Source organism: Chroicocephalus ridibundus, chromosome 9 (assembly GCF_963924245.1).
Source record: "Chroicocephalus ridibundus chromosome 9, bChrRid1.1, whole genome shotgun sequence".
Taxonomy (NCBI): Eukaryota; Metazoa; Chordata; class Aves; order Charadriiformes; family Laridae; genus Chroicocephalus; species Chroicocephalus ridibundus.
In genome coordinates this window covers 28,557,926-28,575,098 of record NC_086292.1, presented here as the reverse complement: position 1 = coordinate 28,575,098, position 17,173 = coordinate 28,557,926, and the positions used below count along the sequence as shown (strand labels likewise).

General features: G+C 53.4%; 1 protein-coding gene and 1 long non-coding RNA gene across 7 annotated transcripts; both read right to left on the bottom strand.

Moving 5' to 3' along the window:
- Positions 1-1,907: 1,907 nt before the first annotated feature.
- On the bottom strand, positions 1,908-16,014 carry LOC134520403 (mitotic-spindle organizing protein 2B-like). Of its 5 annotated transcripts, none has more exons than XM_063345678.1 (4): positions 15,778-15,997; positions 15,560-15,705; positions 4,557-4,756; positions 1,908-4,435 (listed from the first exon to the last, which is right to left on the bottom strand). In XM_063345678.1, the coding sequence occupies exons 1-3, from the start codon at positions 15,921-15,923 to the stop codon at positions 4,596-4,598; spliced, it is 453 nt and encodes a 150-aa protein (XP_063201748.1). In that variant the 5' UTR covers positions 15,924-15,997; the 3' UTR covers positions 1,908-4,435; positions 4,557-4,595. The 5 variants fall into 5 exon arrangements, with proteins under 5 accessions (XP_063201748.1, XP_063201746.1, XP_063201745.1 ...); XM_063345676.1 differs by having other exon boundaries at positions 1,908-4,440; positions 15,778-15,996; XM_063345675.1 differs by lacking the exon at positions 1,908-4,435 and having other exon boundaries at positions 4,481-4,756; positions 15,778-15,995.
- LOC134520404 (uncharacterized) lies at positions 4,763-12,352 on the bottom strand. 2 transcript variants are annotated; one of them, XR_010072435.1, is made up of 3 exons: positions 7,793-12,352; positions 5,807-7,758; positions 4,763-5,260 (listed from the first exon to the last, which is right to left on the bottom strand). It is a non-coding gene; the product is annotated as an uncharacterized LOC134520404 (long non-coding RNA). The 2 variants fall into 2 exon arrangements; XR_010072436.1 differs by having other exon boundaries at positions 5,807-7,741.
- Positions 16,015-17,173: the final 1,159 nt, after the last annotated feature.

Sequence of the window (17,173 nt, the reverse complement as noted above, 5' to 3'; positions counted from 1 at the left end):
CCAGCTGCTGCCTCACATCAAGGACAACTCCCCCTCCTTGTCTTCCTGGCCTGTCCTTCCTAAGGAGCCTGTGGACACACATCACAACACTCCAGCCATGCGAGGTGGCCCACCTCATGTCCATGATCCCAACAAGACTGGACACAAATCCCCAGTTCCTCGTGTTTATTCCCCGTGCTGCGTGCACTAGCATACATGCGTGTCAGAGAGGCCACACAGCATGCCGACTGCCCAGAACGGGTTTGGGGAATGTCTCCATGGTGGTGCCTTTTAGGCACTTCCTTGCCTGCGTGCAAGTGCTGAAGGTGACCCTGCTTAAGCCCCGTTTTGCTGCTTTTGTGTTCCCTTTCCTTCACATCAATCCAGATCCTTTGCTTGCCAGCCCTGTTCACCACTGCCTTACCCCCGACTGTCACCCCCCCGGCTCTGCAGTTATGTCTGGTACTCTCCAGGTGGCCCTTGGGAGTATCACTGGTGCCCATATGGAAGAACAGCGGTGGGTGACAGTCAGAGGGCCAAGGGAGCTGTAGCGGTCCCTCCACAACACCCCAGATCTGGGACCCCCAACAAGAAAAAGAACTTTTTCTAGACAAGAAAAGTCGTACCCTGCGGCAGGGAGTCGCCCACCACCGTCACTGGCCACTTCCCCCTGGTGGCCTTGCATGGTTTGGGTGAGTTAGCCCAGACGGTTCATTTGAAAGCACACCCACCTCCTCCTCAGCGTTGAGGACAGTGAACCTGTCCTGCTGTTGCAAGCCTTCAGGTGGAGCAGGAGCCTTCCTTGATGCCAGAAGCCAGCAGCTTCCAGCCCTTGCCTTCCTTGTAGTTTCCTTTTATGATCTGCTACAGGCTCCGCCTGTCACCCCACTGCAGCTGAGGTCCAGGGATCTTGAAGTGTGTGGTCTGAGAAGGTCCTGTAGATCTCTTTCTGATGCCGCTTAGCCTGCAGACTTCCTCCTGTAACTCCTGTAACTCCTCCAGTTGGTAACACAGGTCTCCAACACCCCCCCCAGCAGGAAAGACCATCTCTGCCAGCCTCAGGGAGGGCCCTCAGGCATTCCCAGCAGCCTGGGGCCGCAGGGCTTCAACCCCTATCCAAAACTCTGGGTTGAACTTCAACCAAGTCTGGGTTGAAACCTCTGCCCTGGCTGGGGCAGCTGCTCCAACACCTCTGGTGTGTCACCATTGCCACTGAGAACATTTAGGCTGGTCTGAACCAAGATGAGGTCCCCTTCTTTGCACCCTTTGCATCGGTTAGCTGCACTCTCAACCTAGCTGCAGCTCAGCCAGTTTTCCATTCATCCTGCAGTCCACCCCTCCGGGCCCATCTCCTGGAGAGACCATGCTGAAAGGCTTCCTGAAGCCAAGGAGAATGACTTCCACCATTCTTACATCATCCACCAAGCCATTACTGCACCACAGAAAGCAGCTAGGTTGGGCTAAAGTGCCCAGTGGAGAACCCCTTGGATCAAGGTGCTCCAAAAGCTCAAATCCACCACCAGCTCCAGGGGTGCCTCACCTGCTGCAGATGTTCTGCAGGACCAGGATGCAAGAGCAACATTCAGCTAGGTAGTTGGGAAAGGAGACCAGGACAGTCTGCCCAGGAAACCTGGACACCAGTGTTGCGTGAAAAGGGGCCAAGTGGTTTTGGCAGAAAATAAACCCCCTTGCGTTCTAACCCTCCTCACCGAGGTGGGAGGCGAGGTGTGGCTGGGTTTAAATGCTGAGTGATGCCCAACTCAGCACTATCAGTCCAGTCACGTTTAATACGTATTAAACTATTGTGAATTGGATGCACTAATAGTGGACTGCACCTTCAGGCTAGTGGTGCTCGTGAACTAGCACGGCCACTCTCAAGTCTTTGGTCGCATTCAGTGAGAAAGCGAAACGGCTAGCTACTTAAACAGTGCAGTTTATTTAAACAACAGATATACAGGTTCTTTAGGATTGCCGGTGATAAATACATTGTCTGCAAAGCATGTGCAAACAAAGATATTGTTAAGTATACAAACGCGCAACAAAATTATAAACAATACAGCCTGGCTATAAATGTAGGGTACAGATTCTCTAGAGAAATTTCTAAGTTTCCCGAGAAAACACTCGGTATAATCGAAGTCTTACCCAAAGGTGTCCCTATGTGGGGGAAGAAAGGCTCAGCCCGTCGACCGATCCCGGAAATCAGCGATGGAATTCTTCACAATGGTGTCTTCCCTGGCATCCCCTCTCTCGGGCTATTTTTATACTATTTTTTTATCTTCGAAGTGGAGTTTGAGTGACTTTAGTCATACGTACTTTTATTATGATTAACGTACTCAAGGAGGAGTGTTCGCACCTCGGAGGCGGATAGCCTCCGGGATGGAGGTGTGTTTTGGTACATTGTGGTGAGCAAAGTTCGCACAAAGGACAGCATTTCATCAACGGCCTCTGGTTCGTCCGGTAGGTATGGGGACCATCTCGTCCCCATATCTGCTATTCGTCACAAGGGAAGGCCACGGAACAAGCGCGTTCCGTTCCATCCCTCGTGTAGTTTCGCAAACAACCTTGTACAGGAAATCACAGAGGTGGCATTCTCCGTGTGCTAGCTGCGGCTGTATTCTACCTCAGAAGCCTCTTGATTTTATTACTTTCCTTAATGTGTGAACGATGCTGTATTTTTGTATTCTTGGCCAATTCAGTAATTATTCCACAACCAGGAAAGGAAGAACGCCGATCTGCAGGCGGGGGATTGTGCAGCAGAGCTCAGGAGGACGTGATGGGGGCTTGGAGACGGGTAGGCAGGTACAACATAGGAGGCAGCCCAAGCCGCAGAGGGATAAATAGGAGAAATGCAGGTGTGAAACTCGCCACCTCAAGTCTGCCCACCCCTGCTCTAGGGAAAAAGAGCACCAATAATGATTCTTCTAAGGGAAAAAGCTCTTTTTTCACCAGCAAATTCAACTTACAGCTTCCCAATTGCTGTGGCAGAGTCTGGGCTTGGGGGTCTTATTGGGAGGAGGGGAGAAGTAAGTGGACTGTCTTAGAAGATCAGAACAGGAGACACCCAGACCTTGCAAATGAAAAAAATTTAAAAAAAATAATTTAAAGAGCAGCTTGCAAGCTCTCTGCTTTGAATGCCTTTCCCATGGCACAGCTTCAAGGTGTGTTACTGCAAGCCATAAGCTACACTACTCCCAGTTCTAACCCCCACCCTTGAGAAATCCTGGTCTCCACGGACGGGTGCGTTGGGTTCACACGGCAAGGCTGGAGGCCAGAGGGGGGGCCTCAGCCGGGCAGTCAGCAAAGCTGGTGGCACCTCCGTAAAAACATACTGAAGAAAGGACAAAGCACTGGCCAGAGCGAGGAAAAGAAATGTGCAGGAAGCAATCCCGCTGACAGCGAGGGCAGAGCAGGAGTGGCAGGAGGAACTCCAGGAGTGGGAGCCGCTTCCCTGCAGCCTGCGGAGGATGCCCTGACGGAGCAGGTCATCCCCAGAGAGGACCAGGCTGTAGCAGATACCCGCAGGGCCCCTGCCACAGCAAGTGGGCGATGGCCACATGCTGTGAACACACCATCTTCCACGCACATCATTAATATTCTGCACAAAAAAAAAAAAACAAACTTATGCAAGAGTATTTGTACTCTCCAGTATTCTTTCCTCTTGGTCAGGAAGAGATTTCAGCACCTGTTGAACCAGGTTCATGAGAGTCCTTGAGTCTAGGAAACATCATCTATCCCCCCACAAAGAAGGGAGACACTTTATCCTAATTAGGGAAATGGATTTCAGTAACAGCTCCTGAGCTACTAAGGCTATCGCAGGCACATCCACCGCCTGGACACGCTCTGGAATGATGAACAGCATCACTTAAGCTCTAACGAACCCACCTACCTGTTTTAGCTACTTGCATGTATCTTACGCTAAATGGTGAAGCTGTTCCCTCCCTTATCTGCCATCATCTCCTCATTTAACCTGGCTCGTTAGGCAAAGGGCTCTGTAACGCTTTATAAATGAATAATAGCATCGCCATCATGGGAAGGATTAGATGTTGTGCGATTACACTCTGTGATAGGTCAAACTGGTTTGCAGATTAAGGTGCCAAAACCCAGGTAAGGGTGCACGCGAGGGGAATGGGCAACCGCCCGCTGAAGCACAAGGACAAGCCACGACCCCCCACCAGACGGCTGGTTTCCAGGGCAGCCACCGCCACTGCAGGGCGCGGGGACGCTAACACATGACCCACCTCAGCACCACTCACCTCGTCATCCAGCCAACCAGGCCTTCTGCTGTCACGACTAGCCTGAACAGATCAAAATGGATTTTAGGGACGGAGGCAGCAAGCGGCACTGGCTTGGTAAGGCGAGTCCGACCCTCTCTGGAGCAACCTGAGCAGTATTCCAGGCTTTTCTAGGCTTCCCACCTCTTTCCTTGTCCCAGGAGCCTTCAGGTGACCCCCGCAGCCTGCACTGGCAAAGGCAGTTTCGGAAATAAGAAACGACAGCTCTGTTCCATGTATTACAAATCATGTTTTTCAGGTTAATACACACAACACACACATTTTTAACAAACATGGTTTATATACATTGTCAAGCACCAAAACAGATGGGTTCCAAGGCCTCATTTAGGTATTGTTGCCTCCTCCGCTGTTCTTCCCAGAAGCTCCTGCTTTCTGCATTCGGCTCGCACTCGGCTGCCGTGGCATCCTCTGGGCAGATCCTTCCCGACTGCTCCTCTCCGCAAGGACCTGGGTCCCGCTGACAGCGGAACTGCTTTTATTTCTCCCTGGATAAACAAACACATACATTAATTTTCAAGTCCTGAGCCTACGTGTTGCCACGCAGCACCTAAGCTGCAAGCGTTCCTTAAGAAGTCATGCAAAAGGCGAAATTGTATTAGGTGTCACAAACGTATCCAGCATCCAACACAGAAAGCGGATTTGTGAATTCGGCTCAACGGGTATCAGGACCACAGAACTGAAACCAGTTGCAGTAGGAGCGTTGTTAGTTTTCACCAAGTTGAACCTACAAAGCAACCAGCCACTTTGTTCTTCAAACGCTGGCTTTTATTCGGCAGAGGAAGGCCAGCACTGCAAACAGCACTTCAGGGAGAACACAAAGAGCACCCAACACCTCAAGGCTGGGATAAGTGAATCCACGTGCCAGTGCCCACCAGTTTCCGAAGCCTGCAGTCACACTATCAGACCAGAAACCCTTCTCTTCGTGTCACTTCTGGGGCTTGATGAGCAAAAGTTTGGAGAGCAGCTCTGTGGGAGGAGACCTGGGAGTCCTGGTGGACAACAGGATGACCATGAGCCAGCAATGGGCCCTGGTGGCCAAGGCGGCCAATGGCATCCTGGGGGGCATCAAGAAGAGTGTGGCCAGCAAGTCGAGGGAGGTCATCCTCCCCCTCTGCTCTGCCCTGGGGAGGCCACAGCTGGAGCACTGGGTCCAGCTCTGGGCTCCCCAGTTCAAGGACAGGTAACTGTTGGAGAGGGGACTGCAAAGGGCCACCAAGATGATGAGGGGACTAGAACACCTCTTGTATGAAGAAAGGCTGAGGGATTTGGGTCTTTTCAGTCTGGAAAAAAGACGACTGAGGGGGGATCTTATCAACACTTATAAATACGTAAAGGGTGGGTGTCAGGAGGATGGGGCCAGGATCTCTTCAGTGGTGCCCAGGGACAGGACAAGAGGTAATGGGCACAAACTTGAGCATGGGAAGTTCCATCTCAACATGAGGAGGAACTTCTTTCCTATGAGGGTGGCAGAGCACTGGCACAGGCTTCCCAGAGAGGTGGTGGGGTCTCCGTCTCTGGAGACATTCCAAACCCACCTGGACGCATTCCTGTGCCACCTGCTCTGGGTGACCCTGCTCCAGCAGGGGGTTGGACTGGATGATCTCCCGAGGTCCCTTCCAACCCCACCATTCTGTGATTTCCTGTCATTTTCTGGGGATTCCGGGAGCTCAGACTCCTACACAGGACCTACTCACAGATTCTTCCTGCTGCCTTCAGAAGATAAGAGCTATCCTTCCACAGGCACAAGGGACCATCTCTGAAAGGCAAAGGGGCAGCAGAGAGGAGCGATGAGTGCAAGGGCAGATGTGGAGGGTCTTTTCAGTCTGGAAAAGACTGGCAGCCCAGCCCGCGGGGCTCAGCCAACTCTTCCTGGCAGCCCAGAGAACTGCTTTGGATGAGAAGCAGGACTCGCATCGGGAAAAAGAATAAAAGAAACATGAGGCAAAAAGGTCACAGATTTTACTAAAGATCATAGAATGGCTTGGGTTGGAAGGGACCTCTAAAGGCCATCTAGTCCAACCCCCCTGTAGTAAGCAGAGACATCTTTAACTAGATCAGGTTGCTCAGAGCCTCCTCAAGCCTGACCTTGAATGTCTCCAGGGATGAGGCCTCCACCAAAGATAACGAGCTCCAGGAAGTATCATAAAGAGTTAGTAATAATAGTGAGAAGGAACCAAAACACTGAAATGCAGTGAGCTGTAGTTACACGCATGCAGTTAAAACGAAGAGTGACGTTTTAGCAATCGTTATCAGAGCAACTTCCAGAATACCAACAGCTCCTCCAGACGCTGGAGTCTCCACAGGCATGGTTTGGAAATCACCATCTTGGATCATTTGTGCTACAGACAGTGCACAGCCTGGAGGTGTATGTTTGTTTGACTTACCAAACCATCCCGTCTCCTTGGAGAGGCTGCCTGAGAACAGGACTCGTGTCAACGCCACAAGTTAACACCAGAAAGACAACCTGAGAACTTTGAAATAAAGAGATTGTGGCCCCTTCACGTCTGCGAAATCTGACAGACTGCGGTGGCGAAAGAAATACATTCACTTATCCCAGCCACGTCAGGTGCTCTTAAAAGAAGTCCATCATTGCAAACCACACCAGTGATGCGCCAGCAGCTCCCAGCCCAAGCCAGCCCGCCCTGCCATCGTTCTGTGTAGCTCAGGCACCGAAGCGGTTCCGCTAATGCAGGTATTGTCCAGCAAAACAAACAAACTGCACAAGGGCAATACACGATCTCACGACATTCGAGGGAAAAACGGGCAGGAACCAAAAGCATTATAGGTCACCACGATGCTTTTAGCAATCCAGGACATGTCTACAGGTGAATGCCCTCCCCTGGGTGACATGCATCTGCCCAGTAAGAGTGCAGGTCCTCAACCTGCGTAGCACAACTCCAACCATGTCCACACACAAAGCAACTGCACCATTAAGCGCTACTGGGAGTCAGGCCCTTGGTCTACTGACCTAGTTGAAGCCACTTGGGGAGAAAGAACCACTTGGATGAAGAGAAGCTGCGTTCAGACAAAGCACATGCCCCCCATCCTCTTAGCCTCAAAATCACGCTAAAACAAGGCAGTCACTTCATAAAAAAACAACTATATTTTTGGAAGCACCCTGTCTCAACCCATGAACCAGTCAAGAATAGCTCATGAAGGACAGGCATGGTTTGTGCACTTGTACCGGTTAAAATGCTGTCAGAGACAACAGGTTCAATTAACTCAGAGCACAAAAGAAGTCAAACGACCACAAACTCTCTGCAGTTCAAGTACCACAGACCAACAAAAGGATTCCACTGACATTTTCCTTGGTGACAGAGGATGTCCTTGTCGTGGATGTGTCTGGCTGCCATAGAACAACCACAGCCCAAATAGCTACGGATGCATTAACACTGATCATCCCTCACATGACCCAAGGCCAAAAGGCTACAGCCACCTCCAGGAGAAGACCACCTCCAGGAGAAGACCACCTCCAGGAGAAGACCACCTCCAGGAGAAGACCACCTCCAGGAGAAGACCACCTCCAGCTACTGAGGCAGGAGTCTGCAGGGTGGCACAGGGCGAGAAGAGAAGGAAGGGAGGAAGAAGCACCTTCTTGTGTCAAGCAGGATGCCAGTGAAGACCGATCGGGTTTAAGAAAGGAACCCCAACCCCAAACATGCTTTCAGAAGGGGAAATCTAAAGCTCTTCTCTTTCAGTCTCCTCTTTACTCAACCTACTGCTTTTCCCAAGGGATCCTTTCCTGCCTCTGTGGGACTATAGATTCAGATTTTCCTCCTACTGGTAAAAAAAAAAATAAAAAAAATAATAAATACATTGCTATTGGTACATTTGCTTGTAAAACAGCCAGGGATATCAGGGCTGCAACAATCTCAAAATATCTCCCGTAGTGCATGTTGGCAGTGACTGTGGGCTACAGCAACCACGAGAGTACTTTTAAATTCTCCAAAATCCTGCTCTTGCCACACAGCAGGGCTTACGCAGGGCGCAGTAAACCACCCTGCCTTACCAGACAAGCAAAGACTCAGTTTTAGGTGTGAATAAAAAAAAAAAAAAAAAAAAACCAACGAACTGAGAAGAGCGGAAGTCCCTCCACTTTGCAGTCACTGTGTATTACCCAGAGGACTAAGGAGACACCTTTCGCCCCTTTACCAGACCTGCGCGCAGTGACGGGATTCGCCTCAGATCTCACCACCTCCCGGCCATGGAAAAGCCTCAGACACAGCCAGAGCTCACTCCCCAAAGCCGTCCCAGTGTGTGACTGCGGCTCATGACACCCAATCCTTTGCAGACTGCCAGGTTTGCCCTGCAGAGTCGTGCTCGCGTCCCTACATAAACGTAGATGTGGTGGTAATTTGTAAACACTCTCTACAGAGCCAAACCATCACCCCTGCTAATGCGGCCGCCCTGAGAAGCCAGAGTAATGCGGGCAGGTAAGATTGGCAAAATATGTCTCAAGAAATCCAGCTGAATTGGTCTAGAACAAAGGAAGAGGAAAAAATATGAAGGTGGTTTTCAAATGCACTTTCCAAAGCAGGTCACCAAGACCTTAAGTATGCATTGAGCAGAGGGTCATTATTTAAGCACATTTTCTCTTGCAATCAGCTCACCTCAAGAGGATTTGGAGAAAGAAGAGAACACAAAGTAAGTGGAGACCTACACAGGCCCACAAATCACCAGCACAGAACTTACACCGTCCTCTTCTCCAGCAAGCGTGCTGCTTCATAGCGGGTCAGGTATTCAGCCGTGTTACAGACACCACTACGAAAGCAAGCTTACGTCAGCAAAGTCTCAGATCCTATTCGAGATGCTGACAAGCCTCCTTAGGTCCTCAAACATCTCAGAAATAGTTTAAGAAAAAAAAAAAAGGAATATAAAACTTCTTGCCCCGTGTAATTACCATGCCCATCATTTCACAAAACAAGAATAAAGGCCTCTAATTCAAAAGGCCTGAACTCTAGTGCTTACAGCAGAGAGTTACCAGGAGCCAGAGCCACAGGACAAAGGCCTGGAAGGGAAATGAACTGCTCTTTAGTCAGTTTCGGAAATGCACTTACCAGGGTGATACTGATGGAGTACTGGAAAAAAAGCTGGCTATGAGTGAAGCAACTACGTAAGAAAACCCCGATCAGGAGTGTATCACCCCTTTGATTAGTCACGTAAGTCACCTATAGATCACGCTGTGGATTTATATTTTTTCCCAGGGGAGAGATACAGACCACGAAGTGTCAGAGTACAACACTTACTGGTGTGTGGCACAATTTAAGAACACGTTGCTATCAGTTAGATCCCACGGATATATTTAATCTACAACTAAAGCACAATAGCCAACAGGAAAATACCCTGGATGATGTATAAAACCCAGATTAAATACATTTAATAGAAATCCTTAGCATCCCTTGGGGGATACCCTCTGCCATATCTGAGCTCCACATAAAATAATCCTTACGAGCTACCTCATCTCCTTAATACCGAAGTCTGCAGTGCAAATCCCACGTCAAGATGCAGCCTGAGATAACGCGAGGCTGCGGAAGCGGAGGGCAAGTACAGGAAGAATGCGAAGAGCCATCAGCCAAGAGCGATGGTGGCATTACTGTGGGCCCTTGCGGCAACAGCCGCCACCCCAAAGGGCTGACAGCGGGCAAAGCCAAGCAACACAGAGAAAGGGCGAGAAACAAGCAGGGAGAAAAAGGGATGAACGGGGAAGGCTACAAAACACAAGGATGGCAAGAGGAACACACGGGGAGGACAACGTTGGCAACAAGGTGCAGAGCAGACAGAGGGACATTTAGGAAATAATCAAACCGCAACACTTAGAAGAGACCTCGATCATACCTCAGTATCTGCGCAGGAAGAAAGTAGCCACAAATGCAGGGGCAGAAAAGGACTTACGATTCTCAGAAGTGTATTTTTCCACACAGACAAGGAAAACCCACGCCGTGGAACCCTCCACCGAGCCCACGGCTGGTGGTGGCTCCGAGGCGTTTCCAAGAGGCACCCACGTGCGATGCAGAGTTTCCCGGGGCAGGAAAGCATCTGACCCTCGCTATGCACAACAGGAGGCTGCCACGGCGCCTCGCAGCCTTAAAATCCATAGATGGGCGAGAGGCCCACAGTGGAGACAGGATTTTTGAAAAGCAAGCTCACTTTAGCAGCACATTTACTACAAGAAATCAGCTGGGGCAAAGCATTGGGAAGTAACTTGGCAGAAGACACTTGGGCTGGGGAAGCGAGGAACGTGGAAAAACCAGCTGGAGCGCACAGAGCGAGAGAGGCATCAGAGAATATTCATCAGCCTGGGGAAAAAGAGCAGGGCACTGATGTGCGCACGACGACAGAGAGGGAGAAAACTGCGGGGAAACCACCAGGGGCTTGAGGGCTGGCTGACGGGAGCAGAAAGCATGGGAATAATATGTAAGGAAGTGGCATATTTAGCTACCCAGAGGCAACCCATACACATGCCCAGCGTATGGCCAGTAGGCCAAAACCACCACCACCACCACTGTCCTAACGGGATGCACACCCCCTCCTCGCATACGCAGAAAGAAATTGCCTGGATATCCTTCCGCTTTAAAATCATCTCTTTCCCACCCAAATCATCAACTGCTGAGGAACTGTTTGAAACGCAGCCTGCCTGGAGTCCTATCCAGCTAAACATGCCGGCCAGACGCTCCCATACTCAAACACATTTTGATTTTTTTCGCCAGCTATCATGACTTCAGCTACCAGCAAACACAGCTCCATGCAGAACACCGTGGCTAGATCCTACGGGGAAAATGCAAAATGAAGTCACTTGTGTTAGACTCCCTGCTGCTTCGCCTGTAAAAAAGCTAGAATAACCAGCGGGGGGGGCACCCCTCACCCCAACGGTGTTGTTCAGAAGTGCTCTAACAGCTTTTTTTTTTTTTTTTTTTAAAGCTGCTTTAAAAAAACCTCCTTGCACCACGATGGGCCAAGGAGCCTGAGGCCATATCTCATCCTTACTGATAAGACTCTAGCAGAGCGCTCTTAACGGATCTTTAGTGAAACCTGGATTACTTGAGCCACGCGCCTGTCTGCTGACAAAGGAGGAAGCACAGGAGGAAGAGGAGATAGGCAGAGCTGAAGGGCACTGCGCGAAGCAGCTTGGCAAGCTTATATTTCTTTGTATCAGCGCAAGGAGTTCGGGCGTTATCAGCAGCCGCAAGTCCCAGCTACACAGAGGAGGCACCTCCTGTCTCCGAACGCCTGGTCCTGCGTGGTAGCTGCACCATCCCCCTCTTAAACGGAAGCAGCCTCTTCCAACAAGAGATGGTGGGGCCGATGGCAGGAGGTTCCCCTTCCCTGCCACAGCTCCTGAAGGGAATGGAGGCAAGGCAAGCCAAACGCTCCCACAGAACACATCCAGCCCCCGTCACCCAGTCACTCCACACTCACCCAGCTCCAGAACGATGGACTTGGACTGTGCCCAGAACTAGACAGCTCAGCAAAACGGGGAGCGATTCCTCCCCCTCCCCTTCAGTTTGAGCTAGCTGGTTGTTTCCCCAGTTTAAGGGGAGAACAATCACTCTGCTGAAGATATGCTGATTTTAATGGGATCTTTTACTTCAGCAATGCACTTTCCCCCTGGGGCTATAGTAAAACAAGCTCCTGTCTTGAGCTAGATAGCTCAAATCCTCATTCAGCCTAGAGCGGTCCAGTGAAACAGAGACAAGGCTGGCACTGATGGCCCAGTTCTGCTTTAGATCGTGACCAATTTCCACGAAATGCGAGATCTCTCTGGACACCTGTCTGTTTTCACGAGCTTCAGCCAGCAGTCCTACACATCTTCCTCCAGGCACATCGCTCCAAGCACGCAGTTAGACGTAAGCCAGCCAAAACTCGCACAGAGCTGCAATTAAAGCTGCAAAAGCTCGCTCGCTTGCACTTGATGCCCAACTTAGGTCAGGCAGGGCACTGAGCTAACATCGCCCCCCCTCTGCCTAAATCACAGCAAGCGCAGGCATCCGCCTTCCAGCCCAGAGGCTACAGAAACGGATCCTACAAGGAGAGCTGGACAAAGCGTGTCCTCTTCTCGGCGTCAGTGCAATATTACCGGTACTTGGTATACTCACAGACACGAGGACGCAGGACTAAGGTTGCGATAAGCCACCGCTTAAGTTCTGCCCGAAGAATTTTCTGAGACAGTTAAGTTTTCCAACGTTGATTTTACTCCCAGAGGAGCTGGCTGCTGTCTAACATCAGCGGGTGCCGGGTGACAGTAAAGTCACTTGGGCTGACAGAAAGTAAGAAGAGAAGTTTTCATTCAAAGTGAGATACAGCTCTAATGCAACATGAGCTTCCAGAAAACAAAAAAAAAAAAAACAAACAAAAAAAATCCAACCTGACATAGCTGGGAAGACCAAACCTTCTGGCAAGGCGTAAAAGTGCTGCCCACCAGAGTTTGGTCAGGACTGAGGGAGAGGAGGCCAAAGTGCCACCTTATCACCATTACCAGCACCAGCTTTGCAAGCAAAAAAAAAGCTTAGAAAGCAAATCCACCTTCAGCATTTAATGTCCTACCATACATCTGCAGCAAAACTGTGGCTTGACGGGCACGACCCTCCTTTCTCAGTAAGCTGCATGTGATCCGGTGATCTCAGAGCACCGACTACCCCGAAGACGCATTTTAGCCTTGGGAAATAAGGCAGCAAAGTGAAATAAAGGAGCAGCAGGAGACGCTGAAGGCCAAACTAACACCGTGAATGTTTACCACGAGGTAGCACCATCTTTCTCCAAACTTCGCTACACCTCAGTTCCGAGGGCTCGGCACAGGATTGCCTTTTAGGGCATCAACATGTCCATTTTAAAGGGAAACTATGGAGAGGGACGTCTGGCCGGAGACACTAGGACTGCAACCTGACTCAGGCACCGTCTTGGACCAGGAGATGCCCTGCTAGAGGCGCAGCATGAGCGTCCTGGACCAGTGCAGTACAACCGAATGCAGCTCCCATGGCAGATACCAGTTCCTGGAAACCCCCAGCCCCTCTAAGGCGCTAGCAGCACCTCAGGCTGGGAAGAGGGAACGGTTAAGGGCATATCAGCTTCACCTTAGGGTTTCTAGCTTCTCCTCTTGAGGAATTTAATGCTGATTGACGGACAAGTTGCCATCTAACCATTTCAAATCTGAGCTGGCCTACTGCCAGCCAAAACTAGCCTGGGGCAGTGGCCCGGTGCTACAAAAATCTCATTTTTACAGGAAGTGCCACAGAAACAGCATTCATGAGAGAACAAAAACTAATCCAGACTAACAGACAGATGGGAACAAAAACCTTACCAAAGTTCCTTCATAGTCCGAGTGGCCCATCACACCTGAAGCACCAACAAAGGAGGAGAAGAGAGAGCAAAATTTAACAGCACCTTTTGTTCAAAATCGTGGCTCTTTTGGGATGTTTCCTCTCAACGTGGTACCAGAACAGCCCACTGCTGCTTACTTAAAATTCCACGTGCCATACCTCTCCCGTTTTGCCCAGGAAAGAGCAGTCAGACGGGTGTCTTCATTTTCCCCTGTGCGTACTTAGAGTCACACAGAATCACACACACAGAAACTTCAGAGTTGGAAGGGACCTCTAGAGATCTAGTCCAACTCCCCTGCTAAAGCAGGATTGCCTGGAGCACATTACTCAGGACTGCATCCAGGCGGGTCTTGAAAGTCTCCAGAGAAGGGGACTCCACAACCTCCCTGGGCAGCCTGTTCCAGTGCTCTGTCACCCTCACTGTAAAGAAGTTTTTCCGTGTATTTGAATGGAACTTCCTATGTTCTAGCTTGTGCCCGTTGCCCCTTGTCCTGTCACTGGGAATCAATGAAAAGAGTCTGGCACCATCCTTATCAATCACATGCGAGGCTGTTCTCATCACCCCAACCAACTTCTCTGCAGGTAATTCTTGCCATCCAGCCTGGCCTTGAACACCTCCAGGGATGGGGCACCCACAGCTTCTCTGGGCAACCTGGGCCAGGGGCTCACCACCCTCACAGCAAAGAATTTCTTCACAACATCTCATCTAAATCCCCCTTCTTTCAGTTTAAAACTGTTCCCCCTCATCCTATCTCTACCTGCCCTTATAAAAAGCCCCTCTCCTCTTCATCCTGAGAGAGGAAGGGAAAACAGGACACGACAATCCAACTCGACTCCAGCCATGCCTAGGCTCCCAATGGGTGAAGAAGGGCACCCATGTTACCGGCACTATGGTGCCGAGGCGTGGGGCCAGCCGAGCTTTCAGCGTATGATTTCGTCCCTGGCAACCCCAGACAAGGATCACAGAACCTCGGTGCCTTGGCCATTGCCCCTTTCTGTTGTGTTTTTGAATCCAAGAGAAAAGAGAGTCCTTTCACCGCGGATTCAAGCTTAGTGACAGCAGACTTATTTTAGTTACCTCTTTTCAAACCTTGCAGCAGTAATCCACAGAGGTTGCAAGCTACCAGCCAAAAGTCACTTCAGGAAGTTCGGAAAGTGAGCAAAAGTTTTATTAGAACCAGTTTGGAAAAAAGTAAAATAAAATTTTATATATATATATACACACACATATGGCACATCTCCGAGGCTGTAACTGCTGCTGTCCACCGATATTAAAGCAATAACGGATGACGGACGCATCCCAGGGTGGTGGCTATTCCAGCCCACAAGCCCCGTTTCGTGTCCCCGGCTGAACACGATGGCAACCGCTGGCCGAGCGGCACAAGCCACCGCAGCGCAGGGGCCGCATCGCAGACCCCTCGTGTTTTCCGGGGATTCCCAAGGTACCGCAAACTTCACTTTTCTTGGCATTAGCTCCGAGTGAAGCAGCACCGTGTAAATCGAGGTACCGAGGGCTGGGGTTCGCCGGAGGCCGAGGCACAACACAGCCCGGTGGCTGCAGCGGCCCCCCCCCAGTCCCCCCATCCCCGCGCTGCAAAGAAGAATAAAAATGAAGGAAGCGGGGGGCGGGCGGGGGGCGCAGGCCGCGGGCCTCTCCCCGGGCCTCACACCGAGCGGGCCCCCCGCGGCCCGGCCGAGCCCCCCCGAGGGCCGGCCCGCCCGGCCCGCGGCCCCCTCCCCGCGGCGGGGCGAGCGGTGCGGCCGGCGGGCGGCGTGGGGAGGCCGCGGGGCGGCGGGCAGGCCCGGGGCGGCGGCGGGCGGGCCCCGAACCGCGGCGGCCGCAGGGCGGAGGCGGGGGGCAGCGGCGCGGGGGCCCGGCCGTCCTCGGGGGGCTCTGCGCGGGGAGACATGGGGATTAGGGCCCGCTGCCGCCCCCCCGCCCTCCGCCCGCCCCGGCCCCGGCGCGCCGCCTACCTCGGGTGTCGGCGGGGAGCGCCGCCGGCGCGGCGGGGGGGCCGCCCTCGGGTCCCGGCGGCAGCCGTTGACCCGCGCACATCGACTTCAGCACCTGGAAGACGGCGAGCGGCGCCACGTTCATGCGCAGCAGGTCCAGCAGCACCCTGCGGGGACACCCGTCAGCGGCGGCGGCACCGGAGGCCGCGGCGGCACCGAGGTTCACCCCCGCCACTCACCGGAACACCTCCGGGTCCAGCCCGCTGCCCGCCGCCTGCGCCAGCTCGAACAGCTCCGCCTCCTCCGCGCTCAGCAGCTGCTTCCGCCGCAGCCGCGCCTCCGCCATCGCCGCCGCCGCCGCCATCCCCGCCGCCGCCTCCGACATGGCGGCGCCACGCCCCCGCCCCCGCGCGGCCTGGCCACGCCCCTCACGGGCCGGCCCCCTCGCGGCCAGGCCCCGCCCACTCACGACTCGGCCTCGCCCCGTAATGGCCCCGCCCCGCCGCAACCCGGGCCCGCCCCTATGGCCACGCCCCCTCGATGCCAGACCCCGCCCCCTCGTGGCCCGGCCCCGCCTCCCGGTCCCCCCCGGCCCCGCCGCAGGGTCCGCCCCGCTCCCGCCCCGCCGAGGCCGCGCTGGGCCCGGGCAGCCCCGGCTGCTCCCGCCCGGGCCCGGCAGGTGGCAGCCGCGCTCCGGCCGCAGCCGAGGCCCGCCCGGCGTGGCTCCCCGGCTCTCCCGCCCGCCCCCGCGGGCTCCTCGGCTGCCCCCAGGCCCGCCCGGCGGCCCCCGCGGTGGTTCGCGGCCGCCTTCCGCAGGCCGCCCTGCGTGCCCGGGGTGGTGGGAGGGTGCCCCTCGGTGCTCCCCCCGCGCGTCCCGCTCTCTGCAGCCCCCTCTCAGGGCTTTCCTGGTCGCTGCTGGACACCTGCCCCGGGCCTCCGAACCGCAGGGGCTGGCGCTGCCCCCCCCCGGCCGCCTTCTGCAGCTCCCCCACCAACCACCGCATTTTTGGCTGAGCAAAACTGCGGCGTATCTTTATTCCTACGGGAACAGCCACGAGAGATACATGGCAGGGAGACCACATAGAACCACATAATGGTTTGGGTTAGAAGGGACCTTAAAGCCCACCCAGTGCCACCCCCTGCCCTGGGCAGGGACACCTCCCACCGCACCACCTTGCTCCAAGCCCCGTCCAACCTGCCCTTGAACACCTCCAGGGATGGGGCACCCACAGCTTCTCTGGCCAACCTGGCCCAGGGGCTCACCACCCTCACAGCAAACAATTTCATCAAATCCCCCCTCTTTCAGTTTAAAATGGTTCCTCCTCGTCCTATGGCTCCCCTCCCTGATCCACAGTCCCTCCCCAGCTTCCCTGGAGCCCCTTTAGGGACTGGAAGGGGCTCTAAGGTCTCCCCGGAGCCTTCTCTTCTCCAGGCTGAACCCCCCCAGCTCTCTCAGCCTGTCCCCACAGCAGAGGTGGATCGCACATAGGTGGGTCACACCAAGGATCACAGTCTGTCCCCACCTGTGTGTGGGCAGGGGAACAGGTACCCAACGCATGCAGCAAACAAGGACCCCCCCAACCCTCGTGGTGGATTTCTTCTTGTATTTTTCCCACTGGAAGACAGAAATAGCAG

Coding starts and splice junctions, on each gene's coding strand:
- LOC134520403 (XM_063345674.1), bottom strand. CDS start 15,923: ATGTCGGAGGCGGCGGCGGGGATGGCGGCGGCGGCGGCGATGGCGGAG. Junction 15,706..15,777: donor CTGGACCCGGAGGTGTTCCG/GTGAGTGGCGGG, acceptor GTGTCCCCGCAG/GGTGCTGCTGGACCTGCTGC. Junction 15,480..15,559: donor GCTCCCCGCCGACACCCGAG/GTAGGCGGCGCG, acceptor CTCCCCGCGCAG/AGCCCCCCGAGGACGGCCGG.